The sequence below is a fragment of the Fundulus heteroclitus genome, chromosome 2 (genome assembly GCF_011125445.2).
Source record: "Fundulus heteroclitus isolate FHET01 chromosome 2, MU-UCD_Fhet_4.1, whole genome shotgun sequence".
In the NCBI taxonomy this organism is placed as follows: domain Eukaryota; kingdom Metazoa; phylum Chordata; class Actinopteri; order Cyprinodontiformes; family Fundulidae; genus Fundulus; species Fundulus heteroclitus.
In genome coordinates this window covers 25,801,338-25,810,655 of record NC_046362.1, presented here as the reverse complement: position 1 = coordinate 25,810,655, position 9,318 = coordinate 25,801,338, and the positions used below count along the sequence as shown (strand labels likewise).

General features: G+C 43.9%; 1 protein-coding gene across 2 annotated transcripts in view; it reads left to right on the top strand.

The window, feature by feature from the left end:
* The first annotated feature begins 4,367 nt into the window (after window positions 1–4,367).
* abtb2b (ankyrin repeat and BTB (POZ) domain containing 2b) overlaps window positions 4,368–9,318 on the top strand; it is a 79,742-nt gene continuing 74,791 nt past the window's right edge. The window contains exons 1-2 of one of the 2 annotated variants that reach the window (XM_021310985.2): window positions 4,368–4,597; window positions 4,725–5,743. In XM_021310985.2, coding sequence (XP_021166660.2) covers window positions 4,849–5,743 — 895 coding nt within the window. In that variant the 5' untranslated portion in view covers window positions 4,368–4,597; window positions 4,725–4,848. Of the gene's footprint in view, window positions 4,598–4,721; window positions 5,744–9,318 lie in introns of both variants that reach the window. The other variant, XM_021310984.2, reaches the window with a different exon arrangement.

Sequence of the window (9,318 nt, the reverse complement as noted above, 5' to 3'; positions counted from 1 at the left end):
TTTATCGGATAATGCTACATCAAACCTTAAAGAGTCTGTCCCCCTCTTAATATCGTCAGTATTGCAGAAATACCCTGCAGATAGCAGCAATGTTGTTTCTTCCCATTCACAAATAGATGTCTTTTATAACGGTGTGACTTTGTCATTGCGTTCTGCATTAGACAATGTAGCTCCCTTCAAAAAGAAGGTGATTATTCACAGGAAGCTGGCTCCCTGGTTTAATTCAGAGCTGCGTTCCTTGAAGCACAATGTTAGGAAATTTGAGAGAAAATGGCACTCTACACACCAAGAGGAATCCTACCTAATCTGGAGGAACAGTCTATTGTTGTATAACAAGACCCTTCGCAGAGTTAGAGCAGCATATTTTTCATCACCCTTAGCTCTTAGCAGTAATGATTTTATGGGATTATTCATAAATAAAATTGAGTCCATTAAAAATAAAATAATTGGCATCCTCCCAAACATGATTACCTCATCCTCAGTAAGTGAGGCAGCGTTGGAGGAATCTTTAAAACCTGCGCGGTGTTTGAACTGTTTAGAAGCAGTAGAGCTTTCTGAGCTATCTAAAATTCTAGCTTCATCTAAACCTTCTACCAGTATGTTAGACCCGATCCCAACCAAGTTGTTTAAAGAGATATTCCCTCTGATCAGTGGCACTATTTTAGACGTGATTAATCTATCCTTGGTAAATGGATATGTACCACAGGCTTTTAAACCTTTACTTAAGAAACCCTCTCCTGATCAAGATGAGTTAATACATTACAGACCAATATCTAATCTTCTTTTCTTATCTAAAATTCTTGAGAAAGTAGTTGTTAATCAACTTTGTAAACATTTACAAAGTAATGACCTACTTGAGGAGTTTCAGTCAGGCTTCAGAGCTCATCATAAAAGCTCTGGTGAAGGTCACCAATGATATTCTCATGGCTTCAGATAATGGACTTGTGTCTATACTTGTCCTGTTAGATCTCATTGCTGCATTTTATACAGTTGATCACAATATTCTATATATAAGGAGAAAGCATTAGGCTAGGTTAAATCTTATCTGTCAGACAGATTCAGGTTTGTTCATGTTTATAAGAACAAACTTCCTCAAACTCTAGGGTCACCTGTGGAGTACCACAGGGTTCAGTCCTTGGACCAATTCTCCTTACTATATATATGCTTATGATTGGCAAAATTATTAGACAGCATGGAATTAATTTCCACTGTTATGCTGATGACACTCAGCTATATTTATCCATAAATCCTGATGAATTCAAACAATTACTTTGACTGCAGTCATGTCTTGATAACATCAAAAGCTGGATGACTTTAAATTTCCCGCACTTAAATTCTGACAAGACAGAAGTTGTAATCTTTGGATCAGAGTCCTCAAAAAATAAACTTCTTAATCAATCACTTAATCTGGATGGCGTTAACTTGGCCTCTGGTAATAAAGTAAAAAATCTTGGTGTTATTTTCGACCAAGACATGTCATTTAAATCCCATATTAAACAGGTTTCCCGAGTTTCCTTTTTTCAACATCAGGAGTATTGCCAAAATTAGAAACATTCTGTCCAGGGGTGATGCTGAAAAACTAGTCCATGCATTTGTTACTTAAAGATAGTAAAGAATTACTATCAGGAAGTCCACAAAATGCAGTTCAAAGTCTTCAGCTGATCCAAAATGCTGCAGCAAGAGTTCTGATGAAAATCAACAAGAGAGATCATATTTCTCCAATTTTAGCTTCCCTTCATTGGCTTCCTGTTAAATCAAGAATAGAATTTAAAATTCTTCTTCTAATGTATAAAGCCCTTAATAATCCAGCTCCATCTTATATCAGAGCTCTGATTACCCCGTATGTTCCTAACAGAGCACTTTGCTCTCAGGCTGCAGGTCTGCTGGTGGTTCCTAGAGTCTCTAAAAGTAGAATGGGAGGCAGATCCTTTAGCTATCAGGCTCTTCTCCTGTGGAACCAACTCCCAGTTTTGGTCCGTGAGGCGGACAACCTGTCTACTTTTAAGACTAATCTTAAAACTTTCCTTTTTGACAAAGCTTATAGTTAGAGTGGCTCATGTTACCCTGAGCTACCTCTATAGTTATACTGCTATAGGCTTAGGCTACTGGAGGACATCAGGGCCTATTTTTCTCACTCTACTGATTTCTGCTGTTCTCCAGTCTACTGTTCTCTTGTTTTGCATTGTATTACATTGAAATGACTGTCGTCATTTCAGCTTTAACTTTTTGCTCTCTCTCTCTTTTTCTTCATAGTAGGTACACCTGGTCTGATGTTCTGTTAACTGTGACATCATCCAGGGAAGACAGATCACCCGCTATTACAATCTAATGTAGAACAGATTACTGGATCAATGTGTGCTTCTGTGCTTTTTTGTCTCTCTTGTTGTGTCTCTGCTCTGTCTTCTGTAACCCCCGGTCGAGGCAGATGACCGTTCATACTGAGCCCGGTTCTGCTGGAGGTTTTCTTTTCCGTTAATGGGGAGTTTTTTCTTTCCACTGTCGCTCCATGCTTGCTCAGTATGAAGGATTGCTGCAAGGCACGGACAATGCAGACGACTCTCCCTGTAGGTCTACGCTTCTCCAGGAGTGAATGCTACTTGTCGGGACTTTGAAGCAATCAACTGGTTCCCTTATATAGGAAATTTTTGACCAATCTGTATAATATGATTGAATTTGACTTTGTATACACCAAGCTGTTAGGATGCTGAACTCTCTCCCCCTTCACCCGCAGCTACATAACATCCTGGACATTGGACCCACAGATGGCCGCCTTGCCTTGCGTTACTCCACCTGCACACTTGTGCACTTTGAAACTTGTTGTTTTTGTCCAGAAAATACAGCACTTCTGCTGCTCTTACATAATGACTCCTATTAATACTAAAAACAGAACTTTTGCACTAATATTTTATTTTTGAACTAATAATTTATTGACTGTCCATGTACAATTTTAAAACCAAATTTTGCTGCTTTTATTTATTTCTTCACTGCATGTGCCCTCTTATTTACTTTTATCTGAATGTTATGTTGTCTGTGTACTTAGTCTGGTAAAAATGTCTTGTCTTCACCGTGGGATAGTGAGAGACGTAATTTCGATCTCTTTGTATGTCTGGAGCATATGAAGAAATTGACAATAAAGTTGATTGATTGATCGTAAAGTGCCTTGAGATGACATGTTTCATGAATTGGTGCTATATAAATAAACTTTGTTTGAATTGAAATGTTGTTTCCCCATTTCTCTGCACTTTTTAAAACGTTCGTATCACCGCAGTTGGAAGGACAAACTAAATCCCCCCAAATGTTTTGACTTATCCTATGTTATCTTCTGAGCTCACAAAGGTTTTATAAACTTTAAACTCTATGTTCTTTCTCTCTTTTTTTCCTTCATAGTAGGTACACCTGGTCTGGCGTTCTGTTAGCTGTGACATCATCCAGCGGGGGGCCGATCATCTACTATTACCCTTTCTAACATAGAAAAGATTCCTGGATCATTGTGTGCTTTTTTTTTGTGTCTCTGCTCTGTCTTCTCTAACCCCCAGTCGGTCGTGGCAGATGGATGTTCACACTAAGCCTGGTTCTGCTGGAGGTTTTATCCTGTCAAAGGGGAGTTTTCTTCTCCAACTTTGCTTCATGCTTGCTCGGTTTGAGGGATTGCTGCAAATCCATTGACAATGCAGACAACTGTGACTCCAAGCTCTTTCAGGAGGAGTGAATGCTGCTTGTCAATGACACAGTCTGCTGGGTTTCCTTACATAGGAAACTTTTTGACCAATCTGTCTGGATGATCTGATTGAATGTGACTTTGCAAAGTGCCTTGAGATGACATGTGTTGTGAATTGCCACTATATCAATAAACTTGAATGGAATTTATATATGATTCAAATTAAATACAAAATAAATATTGCTATAAGTAGCACTTTCTCTGAAGCGCTATTTGTGTACATACATATAAATTAATTATTTGTGTTAATGATAATTCCAAAAAACAAAAAAAATAATGGAAGTAAAACGCAATATGTCAGATTTTTTTTATGTCATTGGCTCACTTGTTCTGTGCGACACAACGTAATATTGCACAAAAAACAAATGAAAACAAATTAATCAGTTATGGACAATATAAAAGAGAAATCGGTGCGCTTTGGTGGCTGGAGCGCGTCTAGGGCTCTGCTGTGGCTGCAGCATGATGGGGATAATTAATTATGGGAAATTATGCATTTAAAGCACAGGTAGCTTACGCTTACTTGCGATAAAAAAAATACAGTTGTTTGATTGGCTGATACCGCTTTTAGCCACGTCCTGATTGGCGGTGAAGGTGCCGCTGTGTCGTTCGGCTGTAGCCTCGCCCCCTGACAGACATCTGTAGTTGTTGAGCCTCCTGCTGCTGATTGTGCAGGACGCGTCGCAGCAGCAGGAGACAGGAGCGGCGGTCGGGCTCTTTAAATGGTTATTTACTTTAATTTTCAGCTATCGGAGCAGCCGTACGGGACTTGTGTCATCCATGAAACCGAGTCTGGTCACGTAAGCAGCGGGATCGCGGTCGGAGGGCTTTTAAAAGGCTTCTTTGGGGAAAGTTTGAAAGCCAGCGGAGTTCGGCGGAAAGGTGAGACGCGTTCATTTCAACTTTTTGTTTTTTTGTTGGGCTTTTTGTGAATGAGACTGTTTGACTCTAATTGTAGTTATTGGTAGCCTCACATTTTTTTCCCCTCTTCTGCTCCTTACTGTAGCAGTCAGCGTGCCAGGGATGTGTTGCGCCATGTAAACCAGTTTGCCCAGCTTTCCGGGAAGTTTCCACCGCCGCTGTGATTGACATCCAGGAAAATCTCCTCAGAAGTGACAAGCCGTCGGCCAACAATGGCAGGTCTAAGCAACGTCCACATGAAAACCCTGGAGGACCTGACGCTAGACTCTGGATACGGCGCGGGGGACTCCTGCAAGTCCCTCAGCCTGTCCTCCTCCAAGTCCAATTCCCATGCCTTCATGACGACCCCTCACCGGGGGAACTGGTGGTATTACTCTGGCTCTATGAACAGCAGGAACAACAGCTGGGACACCGTCAACACTGTCCTCCCCGAGGACCCGGAGGACATCTTCTCCAAGTGCCACCGCTTACCTGAGCTAGAGGAGTTCCCCTGGACCGAGGAGGAGGTGGCCAGGGTGCTGCGCAAAGTGGCCAAAAGTGGTGGGAATGCCAAGTGTGGGTCTGCGGCTGTGTTCTCCCAGGAAGCGGTGAGGCGTCTGTCCGCTCTCCTCCGCAGGGCTCTCATCCGCGTCTCCAGGGAGGCCCAGCGGCTCAGCGTCATGCACTGCCGGTGCACGCGTTTCGAGGTGCAAAGCGCCATGCGGCTGGTGCTCAGCTGGGCCCTGGCGGACCACTGCGTCTCCGCCACCGTCAAAGCCATCTCCATGTACTGCATGAGCGCAGGCGAGCTGCTGAGGAAGGGCAAGTCTGCGCGCTGCGGCCTCTCCTTCTCCGTGGGGCGATTCTTCCGCTGGATGGTGGACACCCGCATCTCCGTGCGCATCCACGAGTACGCGGCCATCAGCCTGACTGCGTGCATGGAGGCTCTGGTGGAGGAGATAGGAGGCCGGGTGCTGATGGCCGAAAGGGGTCATTCGGGGCCGGATTCTGGGTCCGGGTGCGCCCCTGTGAGCGCGGAGGCCCTGGAGGCGGTGGTGAACAATGATGCCGAGCTGTGGGGAGTCCTGCAACATTATGAGCACCTGATCTGCGGGAAGAACGCCAATGGTGAGCACTTTTTAAACTGCATTATCGCTGATTTGTGCTTTACGCAAGGCGCACGTTCACATCTGTAAATATCAAACTGTAGTCAAGGTGAATTTATTTACGCAATTTCATCAAAACATGTGAAACTCGTGAATGATACAGTATAGGTGTGATATATTCTGTTTATATCTGGGTTCATTTGGATGGTTATGGCTCACGGCTAACCCAAACCCAAAATAAAGTTTCTCAAATATAGTTAAATCCTATATGTGAGACATAAAAAAATGTTTTTCATGGTCAAAAACAATGCTCCTGTAATGAATCACACAATCATTGAGCGCACTGCTGATATGACAGTTGCCGAGCAAGTCGCTGACACCCTCCATGTGAAGGGTAGGCCACGAAAGGCCATTTTCTATGGAAACTCGCTGGTCCGAGGGCTGCATCCAAGCATCCTAATGGGAAGTTAAGTGCAAAGAAAAAGTTTGGCGCAATGACAAGGACTGCAGCCACGACAAGGCATATTGCAAAGCATGCAAAGCATATTCTTGAATGTGGGTCAGATTCCCAAGGCGTGTGTGTGGATGGTTTCAGTGCTTCGAGAGCCACCGCACACCAATGCTTTCAGGACCCAGGAGGCAGCTGTTGCGTTCCTTGTGTTAATCCAGGTGAGATGCTACCACTGAGGCATCTCACCTGAGCTGTGGGGGGGATGGGCTTGGACTTTCAGGCTCATTACACAAAGATAACTTGAAATCATCTATGGGAGCCCTACAGATGCACCTTCATAGTTTAAAAACGTTGTTAATGGGGTCATATTTTATGGCTATTTAAATTCTGCATTCATCTGAGATGTCGATACATTCACAGTTTACCTTTTTTGAAGTAGAAAAAGTGTTGGCCTTCGGTCACTTGTGAACAAGACGTTACAACACGATGGGTTTGACTGGAGTAGAGGCCCCAAGATGAGACTCTGCTTAATTAGGGCCCTACACACCCCGATGCCAGCCCTGTTAGCGTCTTCCTCTGACTTGTGTTGTTGTGTGTTCATGCATGAGAAAGCTTCCCCAGAAATGTTCTTGCTCTGCCTTAAAGTCTCCCTCTTGTATGCTGGTCAGAGCTTTTCCACTCTGGCATTGGCCCTTGTATGGAAAAGGTGAACTGGAGCCTACTGCTGGATACAATAGCAGCTCTTTGTGAATGAGCGCCTGATGGATTTGTTCCTAATTTGACTTGTCAGAATAGGAAAACAACGGGGCAGGCCTATCTGAAGAACAAAAGAAGTATTTTCCCCATAACCAGCTCCACATTAAGAGAAAGGAGATCGGCATTCCGCTTCAGGCCGCCAAATTTGTCCCTCGTTTATTTGCGAAATTGAGACACAGGCTTGTGTTTACTCCTCTATCCTTCTTATGTAGTGTTCACTTCATAGCTTCAGAGCTTAGCTTCCTCGTCCTGTGCTCCTTTCCAGTCTCTTTCATTGGTTTGCGTCCTGTTTTGCATATCTTGCATCCTCCTTATACCTTTTTGTTCAAGCTCCAGCTGTGCATCCGGCTCCCTGTCCATCCATTTCCTCCACCCTCGCATCTCTCTCAGTTGAAATCCTTTTCTTAGAAATCCAATCCCCCCCAATCCAAGAATACGCATGGTACAATTTCCGCGGCTGTGGTGGCAGTCCAGTGGTGAGTTGATTCATGAGCTAGCGCTGGGACAATGTAAGAACTCGTCGTTTGTGGCCCACTACCAGCTCCCTGGAGCAGAGCTCTTTATTGCGGCACAATGGCCTTTTGTTGTGTGATCATGCAGCTTAGCCCAATACAGAGGGATGGAAAACAAATGCTGGGGAGGCGCATGCACCGGTGGGCATTATAGACAACAGAGAAGGGAGAAACTGAGGGGTGATGGCCAAATCTCTGCGATGCACTTAAAAGGCAACGTCCTGCTTTGAGGCAAGTCTTTAAAACGAAGGAGCATCTTTTAATGCAGGTATGCTGCACATAAAAAGCAGAGGCTTGCCTTGTAACACTGCCGGCTGAGTCCAGTCCGCATTTAAGTACAGTTATTTTAATGCTTTCCCAGTTTTTTCACCCGTTGCTTACATTTCAGATTCTGCTCCGCATTCAGTGGCTTTAACTACTCCATTAGGTATTCAGCTGCAGTGTGCTGGACTTGACGGCTGCCACATGCTCAAGTTGGCGCTGCTTCATTGCAAAATAGGTCCAGTATTTAACCAGATGTCTTCTGCTCGAGCTTTCTAACTGGACTATTTTGAGAGTTGAGGTGGGGGGGTGGTGTGGGGGGAGAACATCTGTGTGTAAGCGTGCAATAACAACTGACTATTCTTCTGACCACCTCTGGCTTTTTATAGAATCAATACTGGCCATGAAAACCACATACCCCTCTACCACCTTACCACCTGTAACTCCACACCCTGAAAGTGGCTTTCAGTGAGCCAGTATTGGTAAATGTGCCCCCCCCCCCCCTTCCCACCCCCAAACCAAAAAAATAAAGGTAAGGCACCCATTCAATGCAGATAAGAAGGGCAGATCATTATTAAATCAAATCAAAGCTGCATATGTTAAAGCCACTCCACTCCATTTCATTAGATTTTTTTTTTTTTTTTTGGTCAAATTTTTTTTCTTCAATGCCTGGCCTACATCTGGAACTCTTTAAGTCAGAAATGACTTCAACGGCTCCAAAAACAAAAACTGAAAACTCTTTCTCCTTCCCTCCCTCCTTTCCCCTCGTCTTGCCCTCTCAGGCTCAGTCTCCGCTTGTTGCTCTCACCTCCCGCACCACCCCCACTATTTCTTTTTTTTTTTTTTCAGTCTTGACCATTGAAATTACATTTGCTTCATCTTTATCTGTTTATTTCTTCTTGTTTACTGAGAGTGCATTAGAGGAACTTTGTTGCGCTGTGCCAGGATCTCATTCACTACTTGTGCACATACGCTCGCCCGCCCCAGTGCTTTCACATGGACGTGCGCGCTCCTGAAACCAATTTAGTCTTGTTTTGCCTGTGTTCAAATGGCTCCATAGCACTGGTTGGGCTCGCTGCACAATACCGCTATAGAGAAAATCCCTTTTGTCTTTCATTTCTTCACACAAGAAAGCGAGTGAGCTCTTCCCTGTATAGTCTGTGCTAATCGTACTGTGGGATACATTTAAGTGCAGCGTGGAAGATTTGCTAATGGACAGTGGAAGTAGTTATACAACCATTGATCTTTTATGACAGGCACAGAGTTGCCTGTTAAAGCTCTGGTCTGGGTGGTACCCCAGTTTTCCAGCTGCACTCTGGTTTGAGTACTCATCAGCTTTTATTCAACTGCTCTCAGACAATCATGTGTACTTCTGTTGAGGTTAGTACAGTGTTAGGAAAAAGGTTAGGTATACAAACTATTGTGCACTTTTTTTTGTTGTTCTTTGCCCCCATTCGGCAATCACTTTCACCAGAGGATCAGACAGTCCACTCAAGGCATTTCCCCCCCATTTTTTTTTTCATTGAAGCCAACTAAACTGAGATGCTGGCATTCTATGGCTATTATCAGAGACACGGGTAAGGTAAACGAGCAGGTGCACTCTTGAAGGTTTGGACT